At 39.9% G+C, this 20,097-nt stretch overlaps 2 protein-coding genes and 1 pseudogene across 2 annotated transcripts; 1 reads left to right on the top strand and 2 right to left on the bottom strand.

Moving 5' to 3' along the window:
* Window positions 1–6,512: 6,512 nt before the first annotated feature.
* Window positions 6,513–7,163, bottom strand: LOC111209533. Its single transcript, XM_022709486.1, has one exon. The coding sequence runs from the start codon at window positions 7,161–7,163 to the stop codon at window positions 6,513–6,515; it is 651 nt and encodes a 216-aa protein (XP_022565207.1).
* A 3-nt stretch (window positions 7,164–7,166) lies between these two features.
* On the top strand, window positions 7,167–16,528 carry LOC111209532 (annotated as a pseudogene).
* Window positions 12,694–13,110, bottom strand: LOC125592985 (the record flags this gene model as incomplete). Its single annotated transcript, XM_048768775.1, has 1 exon — window positions 12,694–13,110. A coding segment is annotated over exon 1 (411 nt), but the record flags the coding sequence as incomplete, so codon positions are not given.
* Window positions 16,529–20,097: the final 3,569 nt, after the last annotated feature.

The following is a 20,097-nucleotide window of genomic DNA, read 5'->3' as shown; positions in this document are numbered from 1 at the left end:
ACATCTGGCACAAAGTACATAATTCATAACAGAGACAAACCCTTGATGATATAAGACCGTAGAAACCAGTAGCCAAAGCAAATCATATTATTCATTTCAATTGCATGAAGCAATCTTTTCTTATACACCACATGAGTAATACAAGCAAACAGTGAAAATAATGAAAAAAATAAAATAACAAGTGCTCATAGAGCTCATTGAAAATTAAAAAAAAAAAGGAACCAGTAAACTCCACCTTATCAAGCAAAATTGCAACCACAAAAGTGACTCTAGGTCATCCTTAGTATCAAAGAAATGACAAAAGACATTGATAACACCAACTACCAGCATGACGACCACTTTCTCCAAAGGCACCAGCTCCATAAAGCCATCAAGCATGAGAAACCCGGTGTGACACCATGTTCGTCGATATGATTGTAGTGCAAACCTCCACCTTGCCGCTTTACATCCAAACAAATAATCACTGAGATTTGAAGAGATCTCATACCTGATAGCCCACATGTGTCCAAATCTTATACTGTGTTGATTGAACCTTATACATTGATTCCTCTCAGCCCCTGTAGCATCAGTTTGAATTTGATCCTTGATACCAAACATGATTGTAGACTCACGATGGGTGGGTCTTCTCCATTTCTTACCCCTCCCCCAATAGACCCGCATACATAAGCTTTTATAAAAAAACGAACACTCTTGAATCACTTTACACCTTTCGTACCTTCTATCCACTTCCAGTTTATGTGAAAAGCAACTATATACCAATACTCTTAATCCACAGAAAGTAAAAGCCCAGACATGCAAGTTTTGTATAAACCTTAACTCTCTGTTAGTAATTTTATTATCCAAACAAGAGTATTGTTTTACTTTAAAATATTCCTACTCCCTAGAAAGCCAATAACCGCTTATAATTATACACCTAATAAACATCTCTAAAGCCTCTCGTTTTCCCCTGCAACCACTTATGAAAAACCACTTGAGGAACCATAACCATCAATTAAGAATCCATATGATCCCTCAATCCCATCATTACTTCTGTATATCCTACCATAACTCCCATAGATCATAAACTTGATGTCTTCGAATCCCCTTCGATTGGTATTCCACCAAATTTCCAAACTGAGAGTGATAAAGTATCATGAACCTCCCCACATGAAGAAAAACGCTAGAAAAAACGCATGTACCACCTTTACATCCCCATATTTCCTTCAATCAATCGGCATCTCAAAACCCTCGTATTGCTGTCGCCATCGCCTCCCTCTTCTTCTTTTTCTACTTTACAAAATTGTATTAAAATATCTAATTAAAATATCTAAATATATTTAATTAGATTTAATTTAGATTAATTTAAGCGTATAATGGTATTTACAGAAATTAAAATCCTAATGAAACAAAAAAACGTAGATAAAGTTTTAGATCGACAAACTCAAGTTGAAAATGTCTTTTTTTTTCAATTTTTCTTTTTAAAAGTAGATTTACACTAACCGTTTTTTTTTGGTGTAAATGTTATAAGATTCATACCAAAGTTTTTCAAGTTTTTTTACAGAATTGTTGCACAAGCAACTTATTCGAAGAAAACAGCATAGAGATTACAGGGGGAGAGAAACAGAGATTAAAAGAAATTACTCAAGAGACAGCTGCTAACTGTAGGGATTGATGAACCAGAAGTATAACTGAAGCAGTGAGCATGCTTGATTTCGCGTTGCCGGACAGCTCAGTAAGCAGTCACGAATGGTTATCAAACTTGCTTGTTTCTTAAGCTCACAGGCAACTCATATTTATACATACGTGAAGCGTATCCTATCTCCTACATCTCAGGAGATTTACAGAATATATCGTTAACAAACTTTATGTTTATCTAACTTAAGATAACTCCCACAATACTCCCCCTCAAGTTAGAGGGTCCAAAGGAGTGACACCCAACTTGGATGCTAACGTATGGAACTGAGCCCTGCCTAGAGCTTTTGTTAAGACATCAGCGATCTGCGTATCTGTCGTGATGTGTTTAGTAACAATAATGCCATCACGAACCGCATCCCTGACCGAATGACAATCATTTTTGATATGTTTCGTGCGTTCATGAAAGACCGGATTAGCAGCAATATAGATGGCCGCTTGACTATCACAGAAGAAGCGTGTAGGTTCTTGTTGTTTGACTCCCAATTCTGTTAACAATTTGCGAAGCCATTTGATTTCTCTTAATGCAGTGGCCATCGACCTGTACTCGGCTCAGCGGAAGAATGTGAAACTGTGCGCTGCTTCTTGGTCTTCCAAGATATCGGCGAACCACCGAGCATGACAACAAAAGCGCTCAGGGAACGTCGCGTAATGGGGCACAAAGACCAATCTGAATCACAGTAGACTGTCAATGTAAGGTCCGTATCAGATGAGAGAAAGACACCATACCCAACCGTGCCTCTCAAGAAACGAACAACTCGTGTAGCAGCATCCCAGTGAGCTTGCTTTGGTTTCTTCATAAATTGTGTCAAGATATGAACCGCATAGCTAAGTTCTGGACGTGTATGCATAAGATAAATCAAACGTCCCACAAGTCGACGATACTTTTGTGGATCATCAAACGCTGGACTGTACACAGTAGCAAGACGATGATTCTATTCTAGCGGCGTTAAAGCTGGCGCTTCACTGAGATTCTCTGTATCCGAAACAATATCCAACGCGTATTTTCGTTGAGAAAGAAAGATGCCATTTGGTCCACGACTAACCTCAATCCCCAAGAAGTATCGTAGTTTGCCTAGATCCTTCATTGAGAAACAACGACCAAGATAATCTTTGAACTTCTGTATCATATACGCATCATTCCCACAAATCAAAAGATCATCCACATATATAAGGACTCGAATCTCCAGTCCCTTCTTCGTATATGAAAACAAGGAATAGTCATCATAGGCTTGTGTGAAACCAAACCTGAACAAAGCATCTGAGAGCTTTTTGAACCAACACCTAGGCGCTTGTTTAAGGCCATATAAGGACTTCTTCAAACGACAGACCTTGCCAGGATGTGTGTGACGAAACCACGGTGGTAATTTCATATAGACCTCCTCCTCTAATTCACCATGGAGAAATGCGTTGTTAACGTCCATTTGATAAATCTCCCACTGTTTAGCAGCAGCAATGCGAAGTAAAGAAAAAATGGTAGTCATCTTCACCACTGGGGCGAAGGTTTCATTATAATCCTTCCCCGCGACCTGCTTGCGCCCATTACCAACCACTCGAGCTTTGTGACGCAGAATCGTTCCATCAGGATTATATTTTATTTTATAAACCCATTGACTATCAATAGCCTCTTTGCCGAGAGGGAGATCTGTGATGTCCCATGTACCTTGTTCCTCCAAGGCATCGACTTCAACATACATCGCATCGTCCCAAATCTTTTGACCAATAGCTTCTTTAAAGTGTTTTGGCTCAACTCCAGCCGTTATGGCAGCCATGTAAGCTTGATGTCCTGAGGAAAAGTCAGCATCAGCTATAAACTGAGATAAGGGATATTGCGACGTACCTTGAACCGCTTGCAAAGGCTTTGATGTGGAGGATGAAGAGCATGGAGCGTGAGGGGTATTTGCAGCCATAGTGTTGTATGTGACATAGTCAGTAAGTCGCACAGACGGAGTGCGTTCGCGCTGTCCTCGTCCTGAGGGAGCAGCCGGCTCTGGTTCTGGTGTGACATTATGTTCTGTTTGTGACGTGACGGACAGTGGAGGTGGTATAATATTCTCCTGTACCTCAGGCTGAGACAGATCAGTAACGTCAACTGCAGGTGGTGTGTGAGCAACAGTTTCAGTAGTCACTGCACTGGGACCTTCTGTAACGTCTGGTACAAGCAATGAAGAAGAAACAGAGCTCCCCCTGTCTTCGACAGCCGTCACCGGAATCTCCCAATCTTCATCAACGGTAATGACTTGTGAAGGAAGTAATGTTGGCGAAGGCAATATCTTAGCGTAAGGGAAGACGTCCTCACGAAAGACAACGTCCCGAGAGATGATAAACTCATCATTATCAGCATCATAAACTCTCCAACCCTTTTTGCCGAAAGGATACCCCATAAATATACCAAGGCGACTGCGAGGTCCAAACTTATCCTTGTCTCGTGAAGCTCGATGAGTGTAGCATGCAGAGCCAAAAACGCGGAGATGACCATAATCAGGTTTCACTCCGTGAAGCAACTCGTACGGCGATCGTCCTTTGTGTATATTGGTTGGTGTCCTATTGATCAAGTAGGCCGCAGTGAGGACTGCCTCCCCCCAAAACTTGATAGGTAGACTCGCTTGAAACAGCAAGGCGCGAGACAGATTGAGGATATGCCTATGTTTGCGCTCCACTCGTCCATTTTGCTGTGGAGTTCCCACACATGATGTCTGATGAACGATGCCACGTTCGCGGAAAAGAGAAGAGAGGCACATGAATTCGGTTCCATTGTCACTTCGAACTATTTTCACACTCTTTCCAAATTGTTTTTCGGTGTATGTGAGGAAGTTTGTAAGAACAGAACGAACTTCAGACTTTGCTAACATGAGATACGTCCAAACTGAACGGGAGAAGTCATCAACAATTGTCAGAAAATAGACAGCTCCACATGTAGAAGGAACTCTATAAGGACCCCAAACATCGCAGTATATAAGGGAGAAACAGTCAACAGTTTTATTAATGCTGTCATGAAAGACTTCACGAGTTTGTTTAGCTTTAAAACACACATCACAAGAATGCTGACTAACAGAACCAGAAGAACCAGAAATCATAGGTAAAGCCGAAAACACTGAAAAACTTGGATGTCCGAGACGTTGATGCCATAGAGCATGACTTGTTGCAGCTTCAACTCGATGAACCTTCTCTGTCACAACATCCGTAAAGAAGTATACCCCATCACGCTCTTCACCGGCTCCAATCAAAGTCTTCGTAAAACGGTCCTGCAGTAAGCAGATAGTATCAGTAAAAGTTGCAAAACAATTTGTTTGCTTCAGAATCTTTGCAACAGAAATCAACGTGCAACTAAGAGATGGCACATAGAGCACTTTAGTCAAAGAGACAGTGTCTGTGAGTCTAAAAAGTCCTTTGCTTAAAGCAAAAGTTTTGCTTCCATCAGCAAACCCAACAGCACAAGGTGGGATATCAACAATATCTGTTAACAAGGAAAGAACTCCGGTCATGTGATGTGACGCTCCTGTGTCGAGTATCACATTCCCATGAGCCGGCTTACCAGAGAGCTTATCCTTGTTGGTAGACTTGTCGTGGATAAGTTGAGCGAGAGTCTGCAATTGTTCTGCTGAGAAGTCTGGTAATGAGGTAGAGGCAGATGGATTTGAAGTAGTAGCATGCGCAGCAACAGCAGACCCACGACTTTTTCCGAACGACCCAGCACCACGTCCTTTTCCTCGAGAACTTGTTTTGTTACGTTCAGTCCACCATTCTGGATAGCCTACTAGTTGCCAGCAATCCTTCTTCCCGTGTCCGCTCCGTCCACAGTGAGAGCAAATCACAGATCGATCACGTGGTCGCAGAATAGTATCTGATCTAGCAGCATCAGTTGTTCGCGCAACAAAACCAACAGCATCCTGTTGCTGTTCACGAGTCCGAGCAGAACCAAGTCGTTGTTCTTCTCGTACAACCCGGGAGTAGACTTCTCCAAGAGTTGGTAACGGATCAAGACCAATCAGAGTAGTACACAACCCTCCAAAGCGTGAGTCATCAAGACCAAGCAAAAACTCATGAACTTTGTCTTCTTCTCTCTCCTTTGATATATCTGAAGCCGCTCCACACGAAAAAGAGGGAATTGGTCTGTAGATTGCATATTCTTCCCAGAGAGTACTCAGTCGTCCAAAGTAATCAAGGACGGGCTGCTCATCTTGCCTACACGAGGCCATCTGAGCCTTGATCTGATGCAACCGGACCTTATTCTTAACAGAGAATCTCTGTTTCAGATCTAGCCACATTTGAGAAGCTTCAGAGACAAACGTAACAGTGGATCTTATCTTCGGTTCAATAGAAGCTCGCAACCACCCGATGATCATGGAGTTGACCGTCATCCAATTCTCAAAGTTGTCATCTCCGCTTGCTGGTTTCGTGATGGTTCCATTGATGAAGCCTGTCTTTCGTTTTGCTTGCAGAGCATTCAACATCTCAACGGACCATTCATTATAGTTTTCACCATTAAGCTTAACTGAAGTAATAACGGCTCCTGGATTATCGGAGCTGTACAGCACGTATGGTGAAGGAGAAGCAACCTCTTTCTTCTCGCCACCAGTAAATAGAGATGAAGAATCTTTCTCCATTAGATTGCAACGAGAACAAGAGTCTCTTGTCGCAGATTAAGCACAACACGTATGCTTTTAGATTTGAAAAGTAATGTAAATAGGCTCTGATACCATGTAGAATTGGTTATCAAACTTGCTTGTTTCTTAAGCTCACAGGCAACTCATATTTATACATACGTGAAGCGTATCCTATCTCCTACATCTCAGGAGATTTACACAATATATCGTTAACAAACTTTATGTTTATCTAACTTAAGATAACTCCCACAATATAGTGTTTCTTTCCTTCCACGGTGTGTAGACAAAGACATGCAACAGAATCTTGAAAACAGTCGCCACATCTGGTGAGTGATCATCATGTAGCCGATGACAAAAGGCCACTGAGGAGGAGAAATCCGCCATTGAAGATACATTGTATCTCCTGGAGAAGAAATCCCAGACGCGAGCAGAATAAGCACATTGGAAAAAAAGATGATCATGTGTTTCATCCCCAGCAGGACAAAATACACAGGTTCTAGGCACCGCCATTCCCCACGATGATAATCTGTCTCGGGTTGGTAGCCTAGCGAGGACTGCCATCCAAAGTACAAACGAGCATCGCGGTATATGCTGTTTAAACCAGACCAAACTACACCAAGGCACCACCGGAGCATGCTCTCTCACCATATTCCAAGTCACCTTTGGAGAGAATTTGGGAACAAAGTTGTCTGATTGACCACGCCATAAAAACTCATCATCATCCATCGGTGGAGAGGGAGGGTTCATAGTGGATAAAACAATGTGGAGCGTTTCCATTTCGTCTGATCTTGCCGGAGGAATAGACCAGTAACCTTGTGATGTCGCCTCTGCCACAGTCGACGCAAAAGGTATCCTAAGATCTCGAGTACCAGCATCTCCAAACATTACATGAAGAGGACCCAAGTCTGTCCAATAATACTCAAACCAAAACAGAGCTTTGTTCCTATTCCTAACCCGACACCGCATGAAATCATCAAGCTTAGGTTTTAATTGCAGTATACTCCTAACAGAAGGAGAGAACCTTTGAGTATCCGGAATTAACCATATACTCCGATCATTGAAGATACACTAGATAATACATTAGATAAACACTTCTCATTAAGTTATTAATTAAGTCTATATAAGCAAATACAGTAGATAAACACTTCTCATTGTGTCTTAAATAAATTTATTAATAACACAAAATTCTTATTTGAATATACCCTAAACAAAATAAGAAGACTTGCATTGCTTCTGCGTTTAAGGCTTTGTGTTTGTCTCTCCTGTTCGTCGCTGCCGTTGCAAGTCGTCCGACCAATAGGCCAAAGGTTTTTAACGTCCAACGCTATGGTGCCAAAGCTGGCAGAAAAAACTGATAACGCCAATTCGCCAAGGTATGTACATAACCAATATATATATATATAGAAACACACAAAAATAAACGTTTTATCGATTTTATTTTGTTTAATTTTTCCAAAATTCGGCGTTCACAAACATATGGAAAAGCGCATGCACAAGGAAAGGTGGTAATAGTAAAATTTATGTACCGAAAGGAACGTCTTGTTGAAGCCGGAAAACCGGACTGACATAAACGATAAAATAAAAGCGATGTTAAGGAAATAAACGAATGTAAAAACGAATACAAGAACGATAAGAAATCGTATTCGCGAAGAGACATGGAGTCGAGATATGATCTCTTTCCTTAACTCAAAATATTCGCTCCGTTAGTGAGACGGGACTGTACGAATATAGAGTCCCAGGATACAACCATGGCAAACGAATCACGCCTCACTCGTGATCGCCCTATCGAACTATAAACTCTACGAAACACTCTCGTATTTAAGACTTACGCTAAGGGATTTTCGCTGTTGGTTTGATGTGAAAAAACGTTTTTTTTTTTCAATGAAGGAAGAGGAGAGGCGAAATTTAAAGAGACGGAGAAGACCCACTTTCCGCAACAGCTGCTGCACGTGGGCGAGAATCTCGCGGAGATCGAGGGAAGTTGAGTTCCGAAACTTCTTCCTCAAGACTCTCTCTTATCTCGTTTAAAACTTTCGAGAGGATAAAATGCATGACGTTTTTATTTTTTAGACAAACTACTTGTCGTTTTAAATAAAATTGCATGCTGTTTTTTCTCAAAATAAATGGCAAAACGTTGAGCTTAACTTGGTCCAAAAAGAATAGTCTTATTGGGCCGGAGGCCCTCCACCAAGACCCAAGCCCAAGCCCACGCCCACGCCCACGTAGAGCCGAGCCGAGCCGAGCCGGCCGGACGGCGGCGGCGGCGCGCGCGTGGGAGCTCTCCTCTCTCTCCAAACTGTTTAAGCTTTCATGGTAAGTGAACATATATATATTGCTCAACTTCTCTTCCTCTAAGCGATGTGGGACAAGTCCCTTTACATCATAAATAATGATTCTTTTGGCTGTTAAATACACAGGCCCAAGTCATTTGCTTTTCACACATTTCATTAAAGCCTAATGGCTATTAATGGATCCAACAATCCCCCACATGAATAGAAATGACTCTTCTAAACATATGCAGACTAAATGCAGACTCGATAGACTCTAAAAACCTATACTTATTCTAATCCTTACTAGACTAGACAGACTTATCGAGAGTGTTTGCGAAAAATTCACTGTGTTTGAGTTGGTGGCGTTTTTAAGCCTTGAACCACTCATAGTTAATATCTGTCGGGTTTACTTTACCAGAAGGTGAACATGATGTCTTGAACCAACCGGTGTTTTATGTAGACCGAGACAACATGCATAACGCAGCTTCATTTTCTCGTAGAACTTAGTTCTCTATTGTGTTCATTGTGGCCCTGAACTATTCCTGGTTTTCATGAGTGAACTTAGAGAATATAGCCTTGCATTCATTCTCCTAGAAACGGCTCCATTTCACACTCATTAGGTGATTGACCATGAAAAGTATTGAGTAATACTCCGCTTAGAAGCTATGGAATCATTAAAAGCTTATGCTTATCCTTTACACATTTGTTAGCACTTTTCTCATCTTAGGAGCTGGGAAGAGACTACTTTGTCTCAAGTGCTTTGGTTAGATTCTGCTTGATTTTGTTTTTCCTTTGTACCTACGTCTTGGGATCTCCAGTCATGATAGGTAGGGTTGCAATCAAGCATCCTCATTCGTTATAGGCTTTAAACCCATTCCTTTTGATGATTTAGCAACAACATCTCGTGGCAAACCTTTAGTAAATGGATCCGCTAGGTTGTCAGTCGATTTGATGTAGTCTATTGTGATTACACCAGTTGAGATAAGTTGTCTAATGGTTTTATGTCGTCTTCTGATGTGACGAGATTTACCATTGTAGAGATTATTCTGAGCCCAAGCTATTGCTGATTGACTATCACAACGTATGCGTATGGCTGGCAAACCTTTAGTAAATGGATCCGCTAGGTTGTCAGCCGATTTGATGTAGTCTATTGTGATTACACCAGTTGAGATAAGTTGTCTAATGGTTTTATGTCGTCTTCTGATGTGACGAGATTTACCATTGTAGAGATTATTCTGAGCACGAGCTATTGTTGATTGACTATCACAATGTATGCGTATGGCTGGCACAGGTTTCTCCCACATAGGAATATCTTCCGAAAAATTTCTAAGCCATTCAGCTTCTTCTGCTGCTTTGTCTAAGGCTATGAACTCAGATTCCATGGTAGATCTGGCTAACACTGTTTGTTTGGTAGATTTCCATGATATTGCTGCTCCTCCTAGTGTAAAGACATATCCACTCGTGGATTTTGAGTTTTTGGAATCTGATATCCAGTTAGCATCACTCTATCCTTCTAAAACTGCTGGTTCTTTACCATAGTGAAGCCCAAAATCTTTGGTGTAGCGCAAGTAATTGAGTACCCTCGTTATAGCTTTCCAATGTGTATGACCTGGATTACTTGTATATCGACTAAGTACGTTTACTGCATGCGCTAGATCTGGTCTAGTACAATTGGTCAAGTACATGAGACTTCCAATCACACGTGCATACTCGTTTTGTGAAACCGCTTCACCTGAATTCTTTGTCAAGTGCATTTGGGGATCTAACGGAGTTTTTGCCGTACTCTTAGAGTAATTTTTAAATCTCTCTAATATTGTTTCAGCATAATGAGATTGGGTTAAGATAACTCCGTTTGAATTTCTTGTGACTTTAACCCCGAGAATTACATCTACTAATCCCAAGTCTTTCATCTCAAATGTCCCTTTGAGCATGTTCTTTGTTTGATTGATAATGTCTTTATTGCTTCCAATAATGAGCATATCATCTACATATAGACATAGCAAAACATACGCATTTTTGGTAGTTTTGTAGTATATGCATTTGTCACATTCATTTATTTTGAAACCATTTGACATCATTGTATTGTCAAATTTTTCGTGCCATTGTTTAGGAGCTTGTTTAAGCCCATAAAGTGACTTTACAAGTCGACATACTTTGTCTTCCTGTCCGGGAATGACAAAACCTTCAGGTTGTTTCATGTAAATTTCCTCTTCTAAATCACCATTTAGAAAAGCAGTTTTTACATCCATTTGATGGATTTCTAGGTCTCTTAAGGCTGCGATTGCTATCATCAGTCTTATTGATGTTATTCTCGTCACTGGAGAATATGTATCAAAATAGTCAAGGCCTTCCTTTTGTCGGAATCCTTGAACTACAAGCCTAGACTTGTATTTTCCACCAGGTTTTCGTGTCATTATCCATTTATTCCCTAATGCTTTGCAGCCAGGTGGTAAATCCGTTATGTAATAAGTATAATTTTGCATGATCGAATCAAATTCACTCCTGACCGCTTCGTTCCAGAATGGAGCTTCTGGTGAAGCCATGGCTTCTGCCAAAGTTTTTGGAACATTTTCTACTAAAAATGCCATTAGGAAATCTTCTCCAAAAGATTTTTCTTTTCGAGCTCTTTTGCTCCTTCGAGGTTCATCTTTTTCTTCATTTTCTGAAATATCATTTATAGAAATCTCGACGTTTGTCTCAGTTTCTGAGTTTTTGTCATTGTCTCTTTCTTCTCGAGTTCGTTTTGAACCTTGTTTTTCCTTATATGGAAAAATATTTTCGAAGAAAGATGCATTTCTTGATTCCATGACTGTATTTTCATGAATGTCTGATATTTCAGATTTATGTACCAGAAATCGATAAGCATTACTGTTATGTGCATATCCGATGAAGATGCAATCCACTGTTTTAGGTCCAATAGTGACCTTCTTTGGTGGCGGTACTGCAACTTTTGCCAGGCACCCCCACACTTTGAGGTATTTATACGAAGGTAAATTACCTTTCCATAATTCATATGGAGTTTTGCCAGTTACTTTGTGTGGAATTTTGTTGAGGATATAATTAGTGGTAAGCAATGCTTCCCCCCACATGTTCTGGGGTAACCCAGATTCCTGCAACATTGCATTCATCATCTCTTTTAGAGTTCGATTTTTGCGTTCAGCAACTCCATTAGATTCTGGTGAGTAAGGAGCTGTAGTTTGATGGATTATTCCATGTTCTTTACAGAATGCATTGAATGGACCATCATACTCGCCTCCTCTGTCGCTTCTAACTACTTTAATAGTTGTTTTAAGCTGATTTTCGACCTCGAGTTTAAATTCTTTAAATTTTTCTAAGGTTTCGTCTTTGCTATGTAATAAATATACATAACAATATTTTGTGCAGTCATCTATGAAGGTCACAAAGTACTTTTTACCACCTCTAGTTTGTAAGTATTTTAAATCACATAAATCTGTGTGAATTAAATCTAGAGGTTTATTAGTTCTTTCAACACGAGGTGATGGCGTTTTCGTGAGCTTAGCCTGTACGCATACTTCACATTTTTGTTTACTTGTTTTGCATTTAGGAATTAGATTTAAATTCATTAATCTTTGTATAGATTTGTAGTTTACATGGCCTAATCTTTCATGCCATATATTAAAAGACTCAACCAAATAAGCAACTGGCTCTTTCTTATTCATTGAAACTTTTGAAGCTACAACTTTCGGAGGGACTGTCATTACATTCAACTTGACAAGTCCACCCTTAACATACCCTCTTCCCAAATACATCCCATTTTTCCTAATCACGAGCTTGTCCGCCTCAAAATTTGTGGCGAATCCATTCTTGCTGAGCAAGGTTCCCGAGACCAGGTTCTTCCTCATGTCAGGCACATGCTTCACATTCGTCAGAGTGACCTCATGTCCAGATGTCATCTTCAAAATCACATTGCCGCGTCCTTCAATCTTGGAGACTGCAGTGTTTCCCATCTTGAGCTTCTCCTCAGTCATGCTTTTCTGATAGGTGCTGAACATCGCCCTATCGGTGCAAATGTGGGTGGTTGCACCAGTGTCATACCACCATCCCTTGGGGTTGTTGCTTTCAACCATGTTGGCTTCAGTCACCACAGCAACGAGATCCTCCTCTGTGAGATTTGCCTGAGCCTTCTCATCCTTGATCTTTTTGCGACACTCAACAGTCTTGTGCCCCACTTTGTGGCAGTAATGACATTTCCCCCTGAACTTCTCCACATTCGCATTCGCATTCGCATTGATTTCAATGCCTTTGTTCTTGAAGTTTTTTGCAGAAGCCTTCAGGGCTGCAACAGTTTTGGAAAGCTTGGCAGGAGAATGGGTGTGTGCCTTTCCTTTGCCTTTGTGCTCAGCCATGTTGACATTGTGCTCCTTAGCAGTGACCTTGTCAGCAATTCGGTTTCTGGATTCCATCTGAAGCCTCATGATGAGCTCCTCGAGCCCCATCTTCTTCTTCTTGTGCTTCAAGTAGTTCTTGAAATCCGCATAGCTTGGAGGAAGCTTTTCAATGAAGCTGAGAGTTGTGAATGTCTCGCAGATGGACATTCCTTCAGCAGCGATTTCATGGCAAATGAGCTGAAGCGCTTCCACCTGATCCATGATGGGTTTTGAATCCACCATTTTGAAGTCGTGGAACTTTGAGACCACATACTTCTGGCAGCCAGCGTCCTCACCTCTGTACTTCTTGTCCAGTGATCTCCATAGCTCTTTCGCCGTGGGGATCTCACAGTAGACACGGTACAATGGGTCAATGAGACGACCCAAAATGTAACCTTTGCAGATGAAGTCGGAATGCACCCATATGTCAACAGTTGCAAGACTGTGAACATCATCAATCCCGTACGGAATCAGGGGCTTGTCCTCCTGGATGAACTTGTCCAGTTTCATCGTTGTCAGGAAGAACATCATCTTCTTCTGCCACGTTTTGAAGCCTTTGCCATCAAACTTGTCTGACATCAGCCCTTGAGTGAACAAGCTAGGTACAGCCGGAGGAGTTTGAACTGCCACCGGACCACTTGCAGTTGCTGATACTGAACCCGTCTGATAAAGACCAGCACCGAATAGGCTACGGCGAGTGGTTTCATCAGCAGCATTTCCGGCAGGGAGGATAGTGCTCGTTGTTGCTGCAGCGGTTGTCACGCCAGTTGCATCAGTTGCTGCAGCGTTGAGTGGAGTCTGAATGACATTCGTGGTGTCAATGGGGGTGTTGTTATCGTTTGTCATTTTTCTGTAGAGAAAACATGAAAAAACGGATTAGTACTCCATTCAACAAATAATATATTATTTTAAGGAAAATAATAGTCTAAAATCGATGTTCATTTTTGGTGTTTGAACCAAATTATATCGATATTAGTCTTGAGAAAACGTTTTGCAAGCTCGCTTAGAAGCGTTCGCAGAAACCATTTTTATAGACTTAGAATGTTTCACAAACTCACTTAGAAACCATTATCAAAAACGTTTTGCAAAACATGCTACAAAGCAATCCGCAAAGCGTAATGAAATACACAATAAACGTTTCGCGGAAGTGCTAAAAAGCAAATCGCAAACACGTTACGAAATAAGAACAAACGTTTCGCGGAAGTGCTAGAAAGCAAATCGCAAACCCCGTTATGAAATAAGAATAAACGTTTCGCGGAAGTGCTAGAAAGCAAATCTCAAACACGGTTCCAAAACCCGTTTTCAACCCGATTTGAGCTTTAGACATAAAGCGATTTTGAGTTAAGATTGTTGAAGCCGGAAAACCGGATTGACATAAACGATAAAATAAAAGCGATGTTAAGGAAATAAACGAATGTAAAAACGAATACAAGAACGATAAGAAATCGTATTCGCGAAGAGACATGGAGTCGAGATATGATCTCTTTCCTTAACTCAAAATATTCGCTCCGTTAGTGAGACGGAACTGTACGAATATAGAGTCCCAGGATACAACCATGGCAGACGAATCACGCCTCACTCGTGACCGCCCTATCAAACTATAAACTCTACGAAACATTCTCGTATTTAAGACTTACGCTAAGGGATTTTCGCTGTTGGTTTGATGTGATAAAACGTTTTTTTTTTTTTTTTCAATGAAGGAAGAGGAGAAGCGAAATTTAAAGAGACGGAGAAGACCCACTCTCCGCAACAGCTGCTGCACGTGGACGAGAATCTCGCGGAGATCGAGGGAAGTTGAGTTCCGAAACTTCTTCCTCAAGACTCTCTCTTATCTCGTTTAAAACTTTCGAGAGGATAAACTACTTGTCGTTTTAAATAAAATTGCATGCTGTTTTTTCTCAAAATAAATGGCAAAACGTTGAGCTTAACTTGGCCCAAAAAGAATAGTCTTATTGGCCGGAGGCCCTCCACCAAGACCCAAGCCCACGCCCGAGCCGGCCGGACGGCGGCGGCGCGCGCGTGGGAGCTCTCCTCTCTCTCCAAGCTGTTTAAGCTTTCATGGTAAATGAACATATATATATTGCTCAACTTTTCTTCCTCTAAGCGATGTGGGACATGTCCCTTTACATCATAAATAATGATTTTTTGGGCTGTTAAATACACAGGCCCAAATCATTTGTTTTTCACACATTTCATTAAAGCCTAATGGCTATTAATGGATCCAACACGTCTTATCTCGGTGGTGTAGAGTTCGTAGGGCCATGCGCAAATCAGATTGAATTCGTCATCGATGGAACTTTATTGGCTCCTTCAAACCCTTGGGCCATTAAGAAAGACACATGGATCCACTCCAGGTACATTAGCAATCTTATTATCTCCGGTGCCGATACACACGACGGCCAAGGGCAAGTGTCTTGGCCACTAAATGACTGCCACAAAAACCCCAGTTGTCCTAAGCTAGCTAGGTATACCACTTCTTAATCCTTTTACATGCTTTATTATATGATTTTACAATGAAAATTATGCAATTTAATTATTTTCTATTACCCTGAAAATTTATAGATTTTTTTTTTTTTTTTTACAACGAAAATTTATAGATTTAATTATCTAGATACAAAACTTCACTAAAACGAGTATATATAGCCTTGAAGGAGGCAATATCCACATAATAATATGTCTATATCTTATATTCTAGTCATCTAGTGTCTTACTAGTTACTAAACTTGATTATTCCCGCAGACCATGGGATTTGCATTCGTAAACAACTCAAGAATCAATGGGATAACGTCACTCAACAGCAAAATGTGACACTTCAACTTCTTCTCTGTACATCACTTCAACGTCACTGACGTCACTATAACAGCTCCCGGCGACAGCCCAAACACCGATTGGCTAAAGTTCGGGTTCTGTAGCAACATTAACATCTCCAAGACACACATTGGTACAGGAGACGACTGTATAGCCATCCTTTCCGGAACCACCAACATGGATATCTCTAATGTCAATTGTGGTCCCGGACATGGGATCAGTGTCGGAAGCTTAGGGAAGAACAAAGAAGAGAAGAACGTTAATGGCTTAATCGTAAGAGACATAGTCTTTAATGGCACTAGCGATGGTATTGGGATCAAGACTTGGGAATCCTCAGCTTCGAAGATTTTGGTTTCTAACTTTGTGTACGAGAATATTCAAATGATTAACGTTGGAAACCCTATCAACATGGACCAGAAGTATTGTCCTCACCCAACTTGTGAAAAGAAGGTGAACTCTCTACGCAAGATACAAACTTATATAATTCTTTTCACTTAATTATTACAACAAAAGGAAAAAAAAAGTTGTGTTTTCATTAATTTTTTCAGGGAGACTGCACACGTTCAAATCCAAGACCTTAAATTAAAGAACATATATGGAACATCGACGAACAAAGTGGCGGTGAATCTACAATGTAGCAAGAGCTTTCCGTGCAAGAAGGTTGAGCTAATTGACATTAACCTAGAGCATAAGGGAGTCGAGGCTGGTCCTTCCACTGCGGTATGTGAGAATGTTGACGGTTCTGCATGTGGCAAGATGGTTCCCTCAGCATTGCCTGAACTGATTCAACGACCCATGGGAACAATGACCTTGTGTTATAATACTTTTATATTTTCTTATGTTTTTGTATAGTTTCTAACTGCTGAGTATTTGCTTCTTATTCTTTTTTTTTTCTGCTAGTTTATGAAAGTTTTTGATTGGTGCAATAAAAAGTGAATACACTTTTGTGTTTTTTTGTCTGTGGTCTAGTTTTTTGTTTAGTAGGACAGAAAGGAATACAATTTTATTTTATTAATCGTAATTAACGAATATGTAAAACTATAAGAGCAACCCGTCTAAATTCTCATGAAATATCCTAAAAATAATAAAATCAAATATATTATATAGTGTTAGGTATTTTAAAATTAGAACACCAATCCAATAGTTTTTCAAATGAGATTGCTCTAAAAATATCGTCATTACAAAGTGAGGATGTAGCAGAGAGCGGAGAGCTTCAAAACTATATAATAGCAAAAATGTATTTTGATTATTTACTTAGTAGTGGAATTATGATTATTGATCAAGTAAACTCTTGCTCATAGTCTTTCATATAACTTTGCACAAGGTCATAAATATTTCATATATCCTGCAGGTTATTACTGATTCAGCTAGCTAAAACAAGCAAACTGCTAATACATTTGCATCTTCTGCTTCTTCGAATGCTATTCCAAATCACAATTTGAAATTTCCTAAATATGCAGAACTTCTTTGCTAGAAAGAAACACACTTATATTCTACTAACTATTCCGAAAACGCATCTAGAAATTCTAAAGTTCTTTCCAACGTTTATAATATAAAATTTAAGGTTAACAAAGAGAAAAAAGAAACCAAGGAGCATTATATGTCGATTCTCCGCTTGGTTAAGGAACAAACGCAACATGAATCCGGATGGAATGAGGCTTCGAACAAAGTAAAATCTATTTCTTCGCAAATTGATTTGCTTGATGTCATTATCAAGGCTGAAAACTTTGACTTCGTTGCTGAGTTGGAAAAACTAACAGCAGAGCACATTGATTGGCCAAAACTTAGGGAAAGTTGGATGGATGATTAATTTGATGTTATCAACTTCCATCTTATGTTTTAAGACTAATATATATGTATTATGAAACCCACATCATGTTTTATGGTCACTTTTTCCTTAATGGAATCAAAACATTTTTTAATTTTTGTATCAATCAGCAAGAGAATTGCTTATATTGCTTTTAAAAGCTTACTCATTTCGAGATATAACACCCTAGCTTAGTGTTCTTGTATCTTGGTAATCTCATTTTCATATTCGATTTTTGGAAACCCATCCTGAATATCACAAATGGTATCCTAGATAAGATATATTTATCTTTGTGAATAAATAAGTTCACATTTCTTTACAAAACGAATATCCGCCGTAGCCTAGCGGCTATCCCTCTACTCTTACACAACTCGTATCGCACATTAAACCCGCCTTCCATTCCCTTTGGAAACAAAAACTTTTTCTGTTCTTAATTAAATATAAATATGTTGTTTATATTGATTTAATTATAACACTTGGTAATGGCAAGTAATACACCCTTGGCATAGTGGCTGCACACGAGGATTCCCTTTACGAGAGTTTTCGGGTTCAATCCTGGTACTTTCACAATTAATTCCTGTTTATTTTACCGAACACCGGGACATAATTAGGAGAAACCGAAAAGGGTTTGTAGTTTTATTCTTCTTTTTGAAACACCTTTTTTTTCGAAACACGAAAGAGTTTGTATATATCTTATTGATTTATACACTACAAAGAATTTTGGGTATATTCTTAATATTTTTATCGGTTTTGGTAATCATTGTAATGGTTAAAAAGGATTACTATCTTACAATGGTATAAAAGGATTATTATCTCAAAAAGGGAGTTACAGAAACAAAACAAAACCAAAAAAAAAAAAAGGTAGCACGAAAGCTTCGTTGGATATATGTTTTCCGTTTCAGAATTGGAAGATTTATGGAATCTCTCGGAATCTCACTTCTAATACGCTTCCAAAAAATACTCTTTTAAAAACACTTTGAAAGCTTACGGTTCTGTTTGGTACACTACAAGAAAACAGCGACATACTGAGGGAAAAAATCGTCGGTATGTCGTCGGAATAACGTTATTCCGACGACATACCGACGAAACAAGTCCTCGGAAATTCTTTTTTCCTCGGAAATCCCTCGGAATTTTCCGACGGAATTCTGAGGAAACAAATTTCCGAGGAAACTCCGAGGACCACCAGTTCGTCGGAAAGCTCCTCGGAATATACCGAAGGAGAACTTCCTCGGAATTTACCTCGGAGGTTCCGACGAAATGTTCCTCGGAATTTTCATCGGGAATTTCCGAGGAAGTGAACCCTCGGAAAATTCCGAGGAACACGTCCCTCGGTATATTCCGAGGAACATGTCCCTCGGTATATTCCGAGGGTTCATTTCCTCGGAATTTGAACCCTCGGAAAATTCTGAGGAAAAAGTCCCTCGGTATATTCCGAGGAATGAGTCCTTCGGTATATTCCGAGGAACATGTCCTCGGAATTTAAAAAAAAATATTTTTTTTTAAAAAAAATAAAATTTTTGAAATTTAAATTCGAAAATATAAAATTAAAATTAAAATTGAAATCATATTAGTTAATATTCAAAGTTGTACAAATAAAAATAAAACATTCCGAGTTTTTGAAAAAAAAAAAACTATGGGTCTGGCACGTCCGGGAACACCTCGTTCGGGTACATCCTCTGCATCATCTCCATCATTTGCTGGTTCAACCTCCTCTGTGCCTCATAGCCCGCCTGTTGAACCGCCATCAGGGTCTCCAACAAAGATATGCGATCATCTTTGTCATTCAACTTAGCCGTAAGTACTTCTGGATCAACAAAGGGCGGTGGTGCAGAAGAAGGAGGAACCGACCGGGTGCGACGACCCAAACCGACCAAACGTCCCTTCTTCTTTGGTACCGACTGAAATAGAAAATAGCCAAATTTAAATCAAGAAATAAAAAACTTTAAAAAAAAAAACTTACGGATTCAATGATTTCGTTGATTCGAGACCGGGACAAGTTGGTCGAAGCCGTCGAAGCGTCATCCTCGGTTTGAAGCTGAGACACTTCGTCTTGCACCTGAGTTTGGACCAGGGTGACCACTTCCCTCACAAGACCGTCATCAATCTGGCCGGTCTTCTTGTTGGTATACGCCTTCTTCATTAGGGCGAGATCATCAACCGGCTCGCCATCATTTTCTTCCGCCTTGAAAAAAAACATAAATTAAAGAAACATTAGAAATTAGAAGAAATGCACAAAAAATAAAATTTCAAAACTTAAATAATTGAAGAAAAAGCGACTGAACTTACCATGCGATCTCCGAGAGAGGCAATAGATTGAGCACCCAAGTTATGCTTGAAGACGCCCTTCCCTTTACGGTCGCTCCTGCGGTTGATGGAGTTGGTGGAAGAAGTTTCTTTCGTCTCTTCCTTATCCCAATGCGCACACAACTCCGTCCAGACCGTGTTGTTTATCGACTTTGGGACCTTTTAATAAAAAAAAAAAAAATATTTTAATAAATTAAAAAATAGTTTAATAAATTAAAAACAAACCTTGTTGATTTCCCACT

The sequence above is a fragment of the Brassica napus genome, chromosome C9, assembly GCF_020379485.1.
Source record: "Brassica napus cultivar Da-Ae chromosome C9, Da-Ae, whole genome shotgun sequence".
Taxonomy (NCBI): domain Eukaryota; kingdom Viridiplantae; phylum Streptophyta; class Magnoliopsida; order Brassicales; family Brassicaceae; genus Brassica; species Brassica napus.
This window is presented reverse-complemented; position numbering and strand designations above follow the sequence as displayed.